Here is a 17,504-nt window from a genome sequence, read left to right on the forward strand (position 1 = left end):
GGGGGGGGGGGGGGGGGGGGGGGGGGGGGGGGGGGGGGGGGGGGGGGAAGAGCCCCTCCAGAGCCTCTGTGGCCGCCCCCACCCCCGAGGTTGGACCCCAAACCACCAGGGCCCCTGTGGGAGGCCGGAGCCTGGCTCTGGGCTCTTTGAGGAAGGAAACGCAGCCCACGGGTCTCCTTCCTTCCGGCAGGAAGTCTGACTTTTGTTCCTTCTGCTCGCCTCGGAAACCCACCTCCCCCTTCTCCTGCTCCCTCTGCTCACTGGGCTCCCACAGCAGTCCTTTCTGGCCTCTGCCCTCTGCCCGCTACGTCCTTCTTCAGGCTCAGAGAGGCCAGGGGTCCCCACCCCTACTGCCCCAGCAGCTGCAGGTCAAGTCATTTCTCCCCTTCTCTGTCCCCAAGAGGCTGAGTGGGACGCCTTTCTTCCCACCTATTCCGGGACCTTCCTCAGTCACCTCGAACCCCTGATGCCCCCCCCACCAGGGCAGTGAACAGCACCGGGCTGTCAAGAACATTCCCCGCTCCCCAGACTTCCGAGCTTCCCAGGAACAGAGTGGGGTCCAGGTGGCCGACGCTGAGAGCAGGTGCCCCAGGCTGGGGGACATTGGCTGGGGCCCTGCGAGAGCCCTAGGCTTGTGCCCGACTTGGCTCCCACACCAGAGCAGCTGAGAGGCTGGAAGGGAAACCACACCGGGCTGGTGAGAGGAGGGCTCTCTGCAGGGCTCTCTGCACTCCGGGCAGAAAGGGGAAGTGTGCAGGAGCTGAGTCAACAGCGTAGGGGGCCAGAGGGCACTGGGCCACAGTGCCCTGAGGTCTCCGGGGCCGGGGTTCCCCTCTCCCCTGGCTCCATCTGCTGACAGGCAGAGCCTGGGGTCTGCATGTCTCTCCTCACTTGCATCACCTAGTTCTCCCCTCCTCCTCCTCCTCCTCTTCCAATTTCCTAGTCACCTCCCCTCCCCTCAGCCTTCCCCTTCTCACCTCCTCCCCCAGTGGCTTCACTACAGCCCAGGCGGCCCCTCTCTCTCCCTTCCCCTCCCCCAAGACTGGTTAGGGAAGCCCAGCCTTCCAGCACCAGCCTCCAACATTGGAGGCCTCCATCCCACTCTAGCACCTGTCAGACTAGAAAATTCTCCCTCTGGTCTAACTTCCATCTGTCTTGCTCCAAATTATAGCTCCTTGGAAGATCAAATCCTCCTCTGAATGACATGGGACCTCAATGACCAGGTCCCAAGGTCTCTCCTCACTGCCACACCCTGTCTCTCCTATCCCGCACTCCCAGCCTTCTCTAGGACACAAATGACTTTGAGCAGTCAGTGCATCTGCATGGAAAGCAGCGCACCCAGCCAACATGCAGAAGAATACATCTGGGTTGGGCTGAACTCCAGAAGGGGGGTGCTGGAGATCAGCCCTGGCTGCCCCAGGTCCCCATTCCCATTGCCATCCGCCCTCCGGCCTCTGCCCTCGGGCCTCCTGGAGACTCACCTGGGAAAGAGGTGGGAGGAGGAGGGAGGGGGCAGGCAGCCAGAGCACAGAGTATCCCAGGCCCTTTCCTCCCTGGCATTGATGGCCCCAGAAGGCCCTGGTGCTCTGGGCCCAGCCTCCCCTGCTCCCCACACTCAGCCTCTCTCTGAGGGACCCCCAGGCACATCCCAGCTCAGCTGCTGCTCGGTCCTGGCACTGCCTAGTGCTATTGTCCTGGGCAGTGTGGCTGCCCAGCACCCGGCCGGGAGGGCTGGTCCCGGGGGCGGCGGGGGGGGGGGGTGGCCCTGCTCCCGAGATGCAGTGAGTGGGCTTTGCTTGGCTCTGTTTGGTTCTGTCCTACTGTCTTCCAGGCATTAAGATAGTCCCACCGGTCTCCGCTCTACCCCCCCACCCGCCGGACACAGCCCTTCAGCTCCATGCCCAGCCCCTGCAGTGAGACACGGGCCATGATGGCCAAGCCACCCTAGCCACCCCCCGCACTCCGAGCCCCTTGCTGCCCGGCCAGCATCCAGCCCCGGAGGCCGTGAGGAGGTCACTCCAAGCCCCTGGCCCGCAGCCTATACGGCAGGCAGTCAACGGCGCTTGAAGGGAAGGACGGACGGGTGGGAGGACGGACAGATGAGGGACATGGGGTCCCAGCAGCTCCCTCGCCCTGTGCCATTAAAACCCACCCCGTCTCCCCATCTTCCTCCTCCTCCGCTTCCTTTGAGCTTAGGCCCTGCGGGGTTTCCTCCAGAGGCCAGAAGAGGCCAACCCAAGGCTTCCCTCCATTGTCCTTCTAGATCTCAGTCACGCTGGGCAGAGAAATTCGGGCGAAGGGCTGAGGGCACTGTATCTCCGGGACAGCAGCACTCTGCCTTCCGTGTGTGTGACAGACGTGAAGAAGGCGACACCAGAGCTCACCCTGAGGGCCCATGCCCGTCGCAGCAAGGCCCAGGAGCTCTGTGGGGCCCGCTCCTCCACCAGGGGCAAACACACCATGGCCTCGGCTCGCAGGGCTCAGAGTCACCCGTGCTCCCTCTGCCCCTTCCCCAAGATGGGGAGGCCTCTGCCCTCCTGCTGGGGCGCGCTGGGGCTGCACTGGGATTTGTCACCTGCGGCCCAGCCCCTGACCAGCCGGGCGCGGCTGTGGGCTGAGAAGGGCCCTGAGTCCTAGGGAGGAGCTCGGGGCCAGGAACTGGGGAGACGAGCGGGTCCCCGGGCTCAGGACAGCCTCAGCCGGGCTCTGCTCTGCACCGGCTTCCAGGAACAAGGTGACAGCAGCGGCCGGGGAGAAGGTGGCCCACCGGAGGCGTGAGTGCCAAAGCCAGAAACGAGACGAAAAGCCCCGCGGAGCGCACAAAGGCACTTACTAAACACTCACTCGATGAACGAGGATGAGCCCCAGACAATGGGGCGGGCGCACCGACCAAGCACCAGAGGGGCGTCCCGGGCCACGGGGAGCGGAGACCCAGGCCTCCTGGCTCCCAGCCTGCCCCCTGCCTGGCCACACCTGTCGGGTCAGGAGAGAGAGGCGGAGGGGAGGGGGGAGGCGAACAGACGGGCGTTTGTGCGGGCAAACAATGGCCACCAGGCCTCCCTGCCCTCCTGGCACAGGGCAGGCCGCTGACTCGGGAGGGGGCGGTGGCCGCACACACCGCCGCCCCCAGAGACACAAACAAACCAGAAGGGTCCAGCTAGCTCCTCCGGCCGTTCCTCTCACCGGCTCCGGGAGCCCTGACCAATCTGCCTGCTCAGGCTCCAGACGGCCCTCACGCCGGAGACAGGAACTCAAAATGGAAACACTTCCAGAAAGCAGGACCCCTAAATCTGGTGACCACCGCTTGAAACAGTAACCCGGAGTCTGGGGACAGACAGACACACCGCCCAACACACAGGTCCCATGCACGCATGGGAGTCACACATTCACACCTGTCCCCTCCCGGATCCAAGGTCGCAGGGAAGCCAGGCCTGAGCTCAGGTCCCTGTCTCAGCCCTCTGCTGGGGGGTGGGAGGGGAGCCTTCCCCAGACACAATACCCCCCCCCCCACCCTGCACCTGCAGCACTCTGGAACTTGCCCCATCCTTGGCTCTGTCCAGAACGCCATGACCTCCAGCACCTCTTCCTGTGCCCCTACAAGCTGCAACCTCCTAGGGACCCCCAATTCCTGCCAAACTTTCTGGCAAAACTGCCAGCCCCTCCCTGCTCACCCACCCCTCCTCTCTGGCTCCCGCGCCTCTCCCAGTCCGTCCTGCACACAAAGCCAGCCACCTCTCCTTACTCAAACAAAGAAATCGCCTCTCCCTCTCTCCCACTCCACCTGCCCCGCACGCTCCAGTGCTGCGGTCCTGCAGACTCCACAGGGACCCCAGCCTCCCGGACCATCCTGGAGGCCCCTGCACACTCCTAGACAGGAAAGGACCCTTTGTTCTGGGAGATATGAAGGTTAGGATTTGGCGGAGGAGGTGGAAGAGCAGGGGGCCAGAGGGAAAGGCGTCTATGGGGTTTGGGCCTGGGAAGGTAGGAAGCAGAGCAGAGAGAATGAGGAGCGGCGAGGAAGGGGTGACAAGACAAGAAGCGTGGGGAGGGGGCCACACAGTCCGCCTTGGTGAGGATGGGGGAAAGGGGTACCCCCCCCATTTCTCCTTCTCTAAGGAGGCTCCAGGGTGTCAGGCAAGGAAAGGGGCAGGAGTGTGGGCTCAGGGCTTGGTCTAACCCAGCCTTCCAAACAGGTACCAGGGGAGACCATCTTCCTCAAACAATCTCATTTCCAACAGGCCCCCCTCCACTTCCCACCACAGTATAAAAAGAAAAGAGACAGCTGGTGTGCTGGGGGAGGGGGAGAGGGGATCCAGGGTTTGTTGGCCAAGCACCAACTCCCCCCTTCTGTAACCACAGCTTTCCGGAGGCGGCCCTCCCCTTCCGACCAACCCAAACCGACAGCCGCCCTCCTCCAGCCTCCTCCAGCGGCGCTTTGCCCTCAGATCCACCCACTCGGTCCCCCCAACCCCCCACTCCCCAAACCAGGGCCGGCCCAGGACAGAAAGAGCCAAGCTTCGGGAGTCCTGGTCCCCCCATCACCAAAAACACAAGGCATGAGGACCCAGGTATCTGGACCCCCAGCTCCTCCCCATGAAAAAAGACCCCAGTATCTACCCTCTCAGAGCCCTTCTCCAGGTCTGCCCCCCACGGCTCCCTCTTGGCTTTCCTTTTTAGGGTGGAACCAAATTTCCGTGGTTTCAAAAAACCTCTCTGCCCCCGCTGGCTTTACTCCAGGGTCTCAGCTCCAACGGCCGAAAAATAAACAGACTTTCAGGGCTGGGGCCTGGCCCGGGCAGGGGTGAGAGGAGCCCAGCGGCCACCCCCTGCTCCAGCACACTTCCTGTCTTAGGCCCTACTCAAATCCCTGGTTGCTTTCCTGTTGGCAGAAGCTCATCCCAGCCCCTTAAGGTAAAGTTCCAGGATGGAACCCCTCCTAACTCAGCCTCAAGACAGGCAGCCAGGCTAGGAGCTAGGAGGGAGGTGTGGGGAGGGCGTTCCACCATCTTCCTGGGCTCCCAAAGGGTACTGCCCCCTTTCCCAGAGAACAGCGCTGGTGACAAGCACAGACTGGGACCCGGGGCAGGACACCGGGATCAGAGGGAGGCTGGAGATTAAACCAGCCATTGGCGGGGTCCTGGCCCTCCTGATAATGGGTACAGTGTGCTCGTCCGGGCAGCTGGGAGGGGCCCCGCCCGCCGGCCAGCGCTCCCAGCTCTAACTTTCTCATCTCCACCTCACTTCCTGGGGTCTGGGGTGTGCAGAGGTCATGGCCTTTGAGAGAGAGCCAGGGTACACAGAAGGAATAAAGGACACTTGGGGAGGAGTGCGGGCCAAGGATAATTGCAGCCCAGGCTCTGAAGTGGTAGGTGAATGGGTCTCAAGACGAAGACATGAGAGGGGAGAGGGGGAGGGTTGGAGGCAAAGTGCCGCGGGCGCGGTTTCAGGGCCGGGAGAACTGGGGCTCGGAAGCGGGCGGGCCAGACAGGGACGGGGACCCGAGACCCCCTGTTCCAGAAGCAGGTGTGCTCAGGGCCGCAAGGGCGGAGGAAAAGGGTCCCAGCGACACAAAGACCTCTGCTCCCGGCGGCTGAGGGTGACGGCTCGGGGAGGAAGTGCGCGGTCCCTCCGCGTCCCGACCCCAGCCACCCGCCCACCCGAGGGGAGAAGTGAATCACAGCTGGAAAGTCCATTTTGCGGGGGGGGGGCTGACTTTTGTCTGGGGGGTGGGGGCGGCGGCGGGGCAGGCCGGGAGGAACCGGGAAACCGGCCCTCCCGGGCCCTGCGCCGGATGGCGGGGACAAAGGGGGCCGACCACGCCGGCGACCGCTAGACGCGGGACTCCCGGGCCGAGGGGCGCCCGCCCGACCACACGCGCGCCTCCCTCCTCCCGCCCGGCCCCTGCCCGAGCAACTTTCTTCCCGGGTGGCCGGGCCGGGGGTGGGGGGGGGCGCGACGCGGCGCGATCGGTGCGCCCACCCCGGGACCCCGGCGCCCCCCCACCCCCCACCCCGGCCCGGCCGCCCCGAGCCCACCTTGCTCGCCAGCTCCCGGCTCCGCTCGGTCCGCGCGCGAGTGAGCGACTCGATCCGAGACATGGTCGGGGCGGCGGCGGCGGGCGGTCCCGGGACAGGAAGGCGGCTCGCGCGCGCGGCCCCGCGCAGTTCCTCAAACGCGAGCCTGCCTGCGGGCCGGGGGCGGGGGCCGCCGCTGGCCCCGCCGCCCGCCCGCCCTCCCGCAGCCCCGTCGGCCCCGCGCGCCCTGCCCGCGCCGACCTCCGCCCCGGAGCCCCGCGCGCTCTGCAGGGAGCCCCGCCGCCCGCGCTGCCCGCGCCGCCAGGCCCCGCGCGCCGCTGGGGGCAGGGCAGGGGGAGGGCGGGGAACGCCGGGGGAAGCGAAAGGCTGGTCTTTACCGGGCGTGGAGGCGAGGGTGCGCGCCCGAGAGCTCTCCCGCCAGCCCCCGCCCCGCCCGGCCCCGCGCGGCGGCTGCTCCCGGCCCCGCCCCCCGGCCCGCCCCGCCCCCGGGCCCGCCCCGGCCACGCCCCCTTCTCCGTGGGTGCCGCGAGGCCGGGAAAGTCCTTCCGTGTCTAACCCCGCTTCCCTCCGCTGTCACTCAGGCCGGAGCCAGCGGGCTAGACACCCGCCCGCCCTCGGCCGGGAGCAGTTGGGGTCTGGCCCGTCTCCCCGCAAGAGGCGGGGTGGACTGGGGCATTCTTTCGGGACCCTTTGCGGAAGCACCTTAGCTGAGTTTCCCGATGCTGGGATCCCCCCACCCCCGCCCAGTATAACCTTCCACATCAGAGTTCATCTCGGTCCCTGAGGCTCCCCCATCTCTGGAGAGCCTTGGGACAGAGCATCCTACGCGCGCGATCCGGCCTGGTTCTGGCCCCCCGCAGGTGTGAGGGGAGGAGGGACAGGAGGCCCAGCCCAGAGCCGGTGGCTCCCCGCCCCGCCCCGCCCCGCCCTGGCTGCCTCAGGTTCCCAGCCCAACTCAGCACTCCTGTAGGTGCCAATTTTAGCCTCTGCCACTATTTTGGGCTCCATGTCTCACCAAGGCTGAGCCGCTTGGGCTCCTCACCCCCCAGCACCACCCCCACACTGCTCCTCTAGCCGGCCTCCTGCCTCACAACTCCTTCATCACCGTCTTCCTCACCCATTCCACCTTTTAGGATCCGCGCACAGCAAAGGCCAGACACGAGGAGAGGGGACGACCCAGCCCAGGCTGGATGGAAATTAGAAAGCAGAAAAGGACTTTCCCAGGGTCAGCAGAGAGGCTGGTTCCTCCAGGCTTGCACCTGTGGGGGAGGCCTTATGGGAAGGCCCTAGGAACTCCCCCCAACCAGCCATCCTGGCCTGGAACCCCAGACTTACCCTCCCCCCTCCCCGCAATCAGCAGGCAGGGCTGAGGAATGTACTAAATTTAAAACCAGACAACCAGAAGCCAGAATCCAGGCCTCCCGCTCCACCCACTAGGGGCCCAGAGACCAGGGGTGGGCTAGGACCTCAGCTTTTCTCCCAGGCCTGGGGTGGGAGAGTGCCACAGGCTACGGATGGAATCTTAAAAGCCCATATGCTGCAGTATGGGGACCCAGTGGGCAGACCGTGAGGCCAAGACTAGAATCCCACGGTCTGAGAGCTTCTCAGGTCCCAGACTCTGAAGGTCTCCATGAAAGAAGCAGACCTAAGGTTCCAGCCTTTTCTGCCTCTACCCCCATCTCCAGTGGGCTTTACCTCCCAGCCTGCCCCTCGCCCTGTATCTGCCCTTTCCCATTAGGAAATGAGTGGCAGGGGCTTGGGAGTGGGTACAGGAAACCCATCCACCTTGAGAAACCCTGGACTTTCGCTGAGCTAGGCCAGCTGCCTGACTAAATATTCATCCTCTGTAGCCCTGGGATCGCTTCCAAAACCACCCCACTTGCATCCCAATCCCTCTAGCCACCCCACCCCACTCCTATCCATTGATACTTCCCAGATTTTCAGAAATTATTTTTTCAGATACCCTGAAACAAAAGGCAACCCTAATTTTGGCCAGAATCTTAGAGTGGCCACGCCCAGAGCTTGCGACTCTTGATCTCGGGGTTGTGAGTTCAAAACCCACTCTGGGTGTAGCGATTTCTTACAAATAAAATCTTAAAGGGCACCTGGTGGTATAGTCCGTGGGGACTCTGACTCTTGGTTTCTGTTGGGGTCACAGTCTCCCAGTGGTGGGATCAAGCCTGGCATTGGGCTCCCTGCTCAGGGCAGAGTGTGCTCAAGATTCCCTCTCCCTCTCCTCTCTTTCCCCCTCCCTCCCCTTTTATTTATTTAAAAATAAATAGAATAAAATAGCTCCTTTAACTTGATAAATGTGGTCGGTACACTTCATGGGTGGGAAGGCCGTCCCAGGCAGGGTCCTGGTGTTGGCCAGGAGATGGACAGTCAGAGTCCCAGTGACGCCCAGGCCTGAGAGCCACAGTGCCCACAAGTGTGTGTGTTCTTTCCGTGGCTCTGGACCTTATATATTCCAGGACAGAAAGACTGAGGCCTGACTGATTCCAGGGGCCATCCATCCCAAGATGGTGGAAGGGAAGAGAGGGGAGGAGCAGGTGAGGGGAGGTTAGCTGACAGAGGTCTGTGGAGTCAAAGCCCAGGGTCCCCAACACAGCTCTGCCCCTTAATAACTGTGGGACCCTAAAGTTATCTTGTCTGCAAAATGGAGATTAAAATTCTTATCTTTGTTGTAAGAACGAAATGAGATGACCTCTGGAGAAGTGTTTTGTCCACATGATGACTCTAGTCAAATAGGAAGGAATAAGCCACTTCCTCTCTCACTGCTGGCCTTCTCTCCAGCCCCACCCCCGTGTTTACCTGCTTCACTGCAGTCCGGAGCCCAGAGTGGGAGGGACAGCGGAGGGGGGAGGCCCTGAGAGGCGCACACACATTCCTGAGGCTGGCAGAGGGGCGAGCCTGGACTGGGGAAGGGGGCGGGAGGGGGGGCAGGGAGCCCAGCGACTTTCCTGGGTCAGAGTCCCATGGCTCTTGGAGCTGCACAGGAGGGTGTTTCTGCTGGGGCTTCTCTCAATGCTCAGAAGCAGCCCCAGGTTGGAAAGTACTTGCATACTTGGGGGGGGGGTCTGGAGAGGAAAAGGGGGTGGCTCATTCTGCCCATAAATGAAGGAAGTGGAAATACATTCAAGGAGCAGGAGAGCTCCCAGTTTCACAGAGCCCAGGGCTTCACAGACCCCGGTGCTAAGAAGTGGGAGGGCAGAACACCTTCACCTTCCTAGGGGCAGAACCACGGGGTGTGTGTGTGCTCCCGAAACCATACACTCCCCAGGCTGCCCCTCTGCCTGTAGTCTCCTTTCAACTCCTTCAACTGCCGCATCCACCCATACAATTATAAGTGTAAAAGCACTTTGCAAACCCTAATACTCTCCAAAGAAGTAAAAAGGCTTGCTATAATTACGATCATGATTATATCCAACGGCTCAGATCTCTGCTGTCCACCTGGGTAGCTATGGGAGGCCTCGAGGGAGGGAGGGCTGGGCGCCCGTCAGCCTCTGAAACTTCTGCCCTTCCCCTCTTCCAGCTGTCCGCAGCTGAAGCTGGCTGCTGAGTGGGGAGGCCTGGGGAGAGCCCAGGAAAGCTGACGGATGCCCTGGGATACAGGGAGGGAGTCTGGGACAGCTAGCGTGTGAACCACTGCCCTGAGCGTCTGTCTCCCGGGAAGCTGGGGAGGGGAGCAGATGGGGGGTGAGGAGGAAGGGGTGCAGGGAGGGCAAGGAGGACCAGGCCTCCTACTTCCCCAGCGTCTCCTACCTTGGCCTTTCCGGTCATGCCCAGGAGGAAGCTGAGGGTGCGCTGCAGAGGGGAGCCTGTCCAGCTTCCAGAGCCCCGTTCCAGTTGGCTACAGCTACAGGGGCCGAGGGGTGGGGAAGGAGAGGTGAAGAGAGGGAGACGGAGCTGGGAAAAGAAGCAAGCTGCTCCCAGAGAGACGGAGAGACTGGCGGCCAGCGTGGGCGCCTTGGCCCGGAGGTCTGAGGACAGCCTGGAGGGCCTGGAGACAGAGACCCCACAGCCCACCCCCACTTCCCAGATGCAGACAGATGTGGTCAGGCCCCTCTGTCTGTGAGGAGGACTCCAGGCTTCCTCCCCTACTCTCCTACCTAACTCAGTCTCCTCTTGCTCTGCTCCCCAGGGGCAGATGCGGGGCGAGGGCTCTCCGGAGCGCCATGCTCCATGCTCGCCTCAAAACACAAGCGCCTCTGTGCGACCCTCTGTGTGTCTGGAAAGGGCCTCTGGGCCTGAAGCCAATAAGGAGTGGATTTCCTGGGATTTCATCAGCCCCATCCCATGAGCTAATCCCAAACCCGGAGCCAGGAGGATGTGTCAGCCTGAGGTCTTCAGGACACAGATCAGAGCTCGGCATCTTAAAGGGCCACGGCCAGCGGGTTCGGCAGCACTGTCTGGAGGGCTAAGCCACTCCGGCCCGGCTTGGGTGGCAGGAGCCAAAGAGACAGGTGCTGATTCGATGCACTGATTTTCATGGCCGCAAAAATTTCCCAGACTCCACCACAATTCCTGAGCTAGGCCTGCAGCCCCTGCCCTCCCCAGCCACTCCCCATTGGTCAATGATCTGAGCCTCCAAAGCTGTCCGTGGGGTCCTTGACCACCGTCTCTCTGTGGGAAGGTCCAACAGCCCATCTGCCCACTCAGCGCTCTGTCAGTGACAACAGCAAACGGGTCCCGCTGTCTTATTCCTCTGACCGCCTGGGGTCTGGATACAACTTGTCTTTCCCTAATTGCCTTACTGTCCAATGGAGCTGCTAGGAACTTTCTAAGTCTTCCTTGGCTGAAGACTGGGAAGAGGGCGAATTCTTGGGCAGCTCAGACAGAGGGACATTTGGAGGGTTTTGAACAGAAATGTTAAGGGGAGGGGCGCATGGGTGGCTCAGAGGTTGTGTCCCACCCTTGATTCTGGCTCAGGTCATGATCTCGGGGTCGCAAGATCAAGGCCACCATCGGGCTCCCCACCCAGCGCAGAGTCTGCTTGAGGTTCTCCCTCTCCCTTTCCCTCTGCCCCTCCCCACCACTCACATGCACCTGGTCTAAATAAATATCTTTTTAAAAAAATGTTAAGGGGAGCAACGTTTCAGGAAGCAGAGACACAGAGTTACAACATCCGTGGTCCAGGCCCATCACCCCTCTTCCAGCAAGGCCTTTGAAGGGCTGCGGGTCTCCCAAACTTACCTTTGGCTGAGGGCAGCGGCAGAGGACTGGCGTAAGGTCCCTGCCAACACAGAAGGAGACCAGAGGTGTCTGGCTAAAGCCAGACAAAGACACCGGGCCTGCCTCCCCCGCCCCCTCCACCCAGGTCAGGTTCCCAAGCTGCAGGTGCTCCCGCAGCAGTTCCTGGGGACCGGTGCTTGGGAGGAGGGAGGGAGTTGGGGTCTGAGTGGACCAGAGCTGAGGGACCAAGGAACCAGGGAACGGAGCGGAGAGGGAGGGCTCTGCGGAGCAGGGGCGGAGGATGGACGTCTCACTCCTGCTTCTGGGAACGGAGAGAGCAGAGCTTTTACCCCAGCTCCCAGCTCGCAGGGCGTCCTCCTGAGGACAAGGTCCATCACAGGTAAGTGTCCTCCCTCTCCACAGACAGGGGGAGCTGGGGAGCCGCAATCTGTCTTATGTCTTCCTTCACTGGAAGGAGAGTCTTAGAATGCCAAAGTCCTGAATTCAGATCTCTCACTGGAACAGAGGCATTTTGGTGTTGCCAAGGGTGTGTGGTTAAACGGAACCCAGGAACGTCCGGCTACACCGGAGGGGTGGTGGCAAGACAGAAGAGGGAAGGGGCCAGCGCTGCCTCGCTCCCCACCCCCACTCACCAGCTGGATCGGAGCATCCCAAGAGGCTACTGATGCCACTCATGGATACAGACTTGGAGAGCACGCCAGGGGCCGAGTGGGCCAAAGCGCCAGCAGACGGATGACAGCAATTCTGACCCTAGAATCATGTGGAGAACCCCCACAGGAGGTCAGGCTTCATCCCACTCCCGCTCTCTGAGCTCCCACTTTCCCGCAGAGGGCCTACCTCACACCCTCAGGCCTCCCACCCTCTCTGTACTCCCCACATCTGCGACATTGCGACATTCCACCGGGAATCCCTGGCAAGTCATTCCTGCCACTTAGCCTTCAGCCTTCTGCTGCAGCTCAAGCCAGCACAGAGAATCACTTAGGAAAACTGTACCCCAGGGGCGCCTGGGGGGCTCAGTGGGTTAAGCCTCTGCTTTCGGTTCGGGTCATGATCCCAGAGTCCTGGGATCAAGCCCCACATTGGGCTCTCCACTCAGCGGGGAGCCTGCTTCCTCCTCTCTCTCTGCCTGCCTCTCTGCCTACTTGTGATCTGTCTGTCAAATAAGTAAAAAGAAAAAATGTACCCCAAAGGGTTTCCAGACACGACAGACTCAAACTATAGAGACCAGGCAGGTAATAAAAAGGAAAGGACACGACTGAGACAGCCTGGGGGTAAGACAAAAGGAAGCAGGAACATTCATGAACCACACACCCAACCCTTAGGAAATAAATGTTTTTCTCAAGCCTACATGAAGCATTACAAAAACTGGTCACGTATCAGGTCATAAGGCAAATTTCAACACATTTCAAATCACCTGTATCATAGAGACCACAGGAAACAAGCCAGAAATCCTTTTCCAATGGACAGGATAAGGAACCCGGGGTGTAACACATCAAAGTTCTTGTCAACAGAGAAAACGAAACACACTGCAGCTCGCCTAACAATAAGGGTGACTCTCACAAGCACAACAGCGAGGGAAAGAGTCAAGACACAAAAAAGGTATGTCCTGTATGATTACATTCATATAAAGTTTAAAACACGTAAAACTAGGAGCGCCTGGGGGACTCAGTAGGTGAAGCACCTGCCTCTGGCTCAGGTCATGATCTCGGAGCCACATGTTGAGTACAGAGTACTTAAAAATAAAATCTTAAAAATAAAGATATTTTATAACAACAGTAAATGAAATAAAATCTTAAAAAATTAAATAAAAATAAACCATAAAATCTCTTTAAAATTATATTTTATAACAATAATAATGAAAATACTATAAAACCACAGAGCGGAACTTGTGGAAATGGCCAAAGTAGTTTTTTGGAAGGAATTTATAGCCTTAAAATGTTTATATCAAAAAATTTGAAAAGCTGAAAATTAATGAACTAGGTCAACTTCAAAAGGTTAGAAAAAGAACAGAACAAGCTCAGAGAAAGCAGAAGGAAGGATACAGTATGGATAAAAGCGGAAAGCAGGGCATCTGGATGACACATTTGGCCAAGGATGTTAATCACGATCTCAGGGAGGTGAGTTTGAGCCTCATGTTGGACAGAAAGATTACTTAAAAAAAAAAAATTAAAAAGGCAGAAATCAACAGAGCAGTAAACACAAAACAGGATCAATAAAGCCAAAAGTTGTAGACAAACCTCCAGTAAGATGGGCAGACTGAGGGAAGGGACAAACTGAGGAAGAATGTGGGGCAGACCCAGTGATTGGAAAGGCAGGAGAAGGGGCACCTGGGGGGCTCAGTGGGTTAAGCCTCTCCCTCTGGCTCAGGTCATGATCTCAGGGTCCTGGGATCGGGCCCTGCATCGGGCTCTCTGCTCAGCGGGGAGCCTGCTTCCCCCCCAACCTCTGCCTACCTCTCTGCCTGATTGTGATCTCTCTCTGTCAAATAAATAAATAAAATCTTTAAAAAAAAAAAAAAAGGAAAGCAGGAGAAGACTGCCCACAACTTGATGATAGCAATTTTTAAAAAGATTTTATTTATACTTTTATTAAACTAAGTGCTTTTGATTCAAAATTAATGATTGATGAGTGATGGTGATATAAAATTTTCTCTAAAAATAGAAAAGATTTTATTTATTTATTTGAGAGAGAAAGAGTGAGAGAGAGGAAAGACATGCACGAGAAGGGCAGGGTCAGAGACTCCCCATTGGGTGATATAGGACTTGATCCTGGGACTCTGGGATCATGACCTGAGCTGAAGGCAGACACTTAACCAACCAAGTCACCCAGGTGTCCTGATGATAGCAATTTTGAAAATGCAAACAAAATTCCTTATAAAAATGTGTATGTGTATCTATATATAACTTAATAAAATTAAGTCTAGAAGAAATAGAAAGTCTGAATGGTCCTATTAAAGAAATGAAATTGGTAGTTAATTAATCTTTCTATAAATAAAACAAAATGCACCAGGCCATAGATGTCCATCAACAGATGAATGGATAAAGATGTGGTATATGTCTACAATGGAATACTATGCAGCCATCAAAAATGAAATCTTGCCATTTGCAATGACGTGGATGGAACTAGATGGTATTATGCTAAGCGAAATAAGTCAGAGAAATACAATTATCATAAGACAATTATCATATGATCTCACTGATATGAGGCGCCCTAAATAAAATCTTTTTAAAAATTGTAATAACAGGGGCACCTGGATGGCTCAGTGGGTTAAAGCCTCTGCCTTTGGCTCAGGTCATGATCCCAGGAGTCCTGGGATTGAGCCTCAGCCCCACATCAGGCTCCCCTCAGCAGGGAGCCCTCTTCCTTCTCTCTCTCTGCCTGCCTCTCTGCCTAGTTGTGATTCCTGTCTGTCAAATAAATAAATAAAATATTTTAAAAAGGAGGATTCCATTAAAAAAAATGTAATAACAAGAAACAAGAGAGAGTTTAGCAAGATAAATGAGTATAGGGTGCCTGGGTGGCTCAGTGGGTTAAAGCCTCTGCCTTCAGCTCAGGTCATGAACCCAGGGTCCTGGGATTGAGCCCCACTCAGGCTCCTTGCTCAGAAGGGAGCCAGCTGCCACTACCCCTGCTTGCACTCTCTCTCTCTCTGTGTTCAATAAATAAAATAGGCTTTTTTCCCTTTTTTAAAAATTATTTTTTAAGACTTTATTTATTTATTTGACAGATAGAGACACACAGAGAGAGGGAGCACAAGCAGTGGGAATGGGAGAGGGAGAAGAAGGCTTCCTGCCTAGCAGGGAGCCTGATTCGGGGCTCAATCCCAGGACCCTGAGACCATAACCTGAGCCAAAGGCAGAAGTCCAAAAACTGAGCCATCTAGGTGCCCCATAAAGTAGAATTTTTAAAAAAGATTTTATTTATTTATTTGACAGAGACAGAGACAGTGAGAGAGGGAACACAAGCTGGGTGAGAGGGAGAGGGAGAAGCGGGCTTCCTACTGAGCAGGGAGCCTGATGTGGGGCCTGATCCCAGGACTCCCAGATCAGGACCCGAGCCAAAAGCATACGCTTAATGGCTGAGTCACCCAGGAAACCCATAAAATAGAATCTTTTTTTAAAAAGTGAATAAAGGCTTGGACAGATGTTTCACAAAAGATGATATATACATGGCCAATAAGAATATGAATAAGTGGGGTGCCTGGATGGTTATTCTGTTAAACATCTGATTTCACCTCATGTTGTTTTCTCAGGGTTAATCCCCACATCAGATTCAGTGCTGAGCTTGTAGTCTGCTTGGGATTCTCTCCCTCTCTCCCTAGCCCTTACCCCTCCCCCACCATGGTCTGTCTCTCTCTCTCTCTCAAAAAAAAAAGAAAGCAAAAGAAAAGAAAAGAAAGAAAAATGCCCAACAAACTGTTTCAACAGGGACATGCAAATTAAAACCATAATGAGATACCTCTAAGACATCCACCAGAATGACTAAAATTTAAAACAACAAAAGAAGTATAATATACCTAAGAATAAAATCTTAAAAAAATATATATACCTAAGAATACATCTATATCCACAAGGTCTGTATGGGAAAAAAAAAAATATTAGAGAGGTATACTATCTTCATGGAAAGGAAGAAGCAACATTGTACAGATGTCAACTTTCCCTAAATTATTCTCTAGATTCATTACAATTCCAATTAAAATCTCAAACATGTTTTAATGCATGTTTTGTATACATGTTATACTTTGATAAATGTTTACTTCTTAAAAATTAAGAAATTCAGGGGTGCGGGGCGCCTGGGTGTCTCAGTGGGTTAAAGCCTCTGCCTTCGATTCAGGTCATGATCCCAGGGTCCCGCATGATTGAGTCCCGCATCGGGCTCTCTGCTCAGCGGGGAGCCTGCTTCCTCCTCTCTCTCTCCCTGCCTCTCTGCCTACTTGTGATCTCTGTCTGAAAATAAATAAATAAATAATCTTTAAAAAAAAAAGAAAGAAAGAAATTCAGGGGTGCTTGGCTGCCCCAGTTGGTGGAGCATGTGACTCCTGATGTGGGGGTTGTGAGTTCGAACCCCACGTGAGGTGTAGAGATTCTTTAAAAGGAAAATATTTAAAAATAAAAAAAATAAAATTTAGGAAATTCTGTTTATGTAAAGTCACCACGGGAGAAGGAAAAGACAAACCATTTTTCACCATGTGGTGAAAAGATCAATGCACTGTATATAATAACAAAGGGGAGACATGGACAGAGACAGGAAGAGGAAACACAGAAGAGGAAACACAAAGGACCTGTGTCCACGGGAGAAGATGCTTAATAGCACGCGTCGCGCGCAACGTCGAGGTCAGTGCTTCAGTGAGGTTTATAATCCCTAGACTGGCAGCATTACAAAGTCTAATGCCTCTGAATGCTGGGAAAGATGAGGATCAAGAGGACCTCTCCCATACTTCCGAGGGGGAGGAAGCAGTCTGCAAGCAGATCTTGTAAGTTTGAGGCGCGCTGTCACCCCACAGCTCCCCCCACCGAGGTGTCTGCCCTCGGGAAACGCTTACAAATGTGCGCCAGAAGACTGATAACAGCAGGTTCACGGTGACACTGCTTGGGACAACAGAGCGGACCTTATCTACACGTTCGAGGGCAGAGTGGGATGAGAATGAATAAACCGGAACTGTCGGCAACACATTGATAAAAATTAAATACAGTGTGGACTGAAAATGCAGATTATAGACCATTTTGTACCATGTAACATCATTGTTTTAAAATTAATTTTAAAATTAAAATTAATATATTATTAGGTAATGTATATATATTTGTGTTAAACTATAAATGTGGATGGGTTATAAAGAAAATTCAAGGTAGTGATTATCTCTGGTGGTACAGGTGAGGGAACAGCAGAGGGGACAAAGGCAAGACCAAGACCCCCCCAGGCATTGGTGGTGTTGGAGGGCTAGAGGTGGGGGCTGATTTACTGGGCATTCGATTTCAAACACGGACTTAAAGATGAAAGGGAGGGTCGCCTGGCTGGCTCAGCTGGTGCAGCAAGGGACTCTTAATCTCAGGGTTCTGGGTTTGAGCCCCACATTGGGGATAGAGATTACTTAAAAATAAAATCTTAGGGGCACCTGGGTGGCTCAGTGGGTTAAAGCCTCTGCCTTCGGCTCAGGTCATGATCCCAGGGTCCTGGGATCAAGCCCCAAATCAGGCTCTCTGCTCAGCGGGAGCCTGCTTCCCTCTCTCTGTCTTTGCCTGCCTCTCTGCCTACTTGTGATCTGTCAAATAAATAAAT

The 17,504-nt window shown here is 56.2% G+C and overlaps 1 protein-coding gene across 13 annotated transcripts in view; it reads right to left on the reverse strand.

The window, feature by feature from the left end:
* ARHGEF2 (Rho/Rac guanine nucleotide exchange factor 2) overlaps positions 1 to 17,504 on the reverse strand; it is a 38,776-nt gene that overhangs the window by 15,423 nt on the left and 5,849 nt on the right. For 8 of the 13 annotated variants that reach the window (XM_032845187.1, XM_032845183.1, XM_032845188.1 and 5 more), the window contains 3 exons: positions 11,861 to 11,978; positions 11,229 to 11,268; positions 9,798 to 9,891 (listed from right to left, as the gene is read on the reverse strand). In XM_032845187.1, coding sequence (XP_032701078.1) covers positions 9,798 to 9,891; positions 11,229 to 11,268; positions 11,861 to 11,978 — 252 coding nt within the window. Of the gene's footprint in view, positions 1 to 6,035; positions 6,181 to 6,412; positions 6,478 to 9,797; positions 9,892 to 11,228; positions 11,269 to 11,860; positions 11,979 to 17,504 lie in introns of those variants that run through there. The other 5 variants (XM_032845193.1, XM_032845196.1, XM_032845192.1 and 2 more) reach the window with 2 other exon arrangements.

Source organism: Lontra canadensis, unplaced genomic scaffold (genome assembly GCF_010015895.1).
Source record: "Lontra canadensis isolate GAN:19392208 unplaced genomic scaffold, GSC_riverotter_1.0 scaffold160, whole genome shotgun sequence".
Lineage (NCBI taxonomy): Eukaryota > Metazoa > Chordata > Mammalia > Carnivora > Mustelidae > Lontra > Lontra canadensis.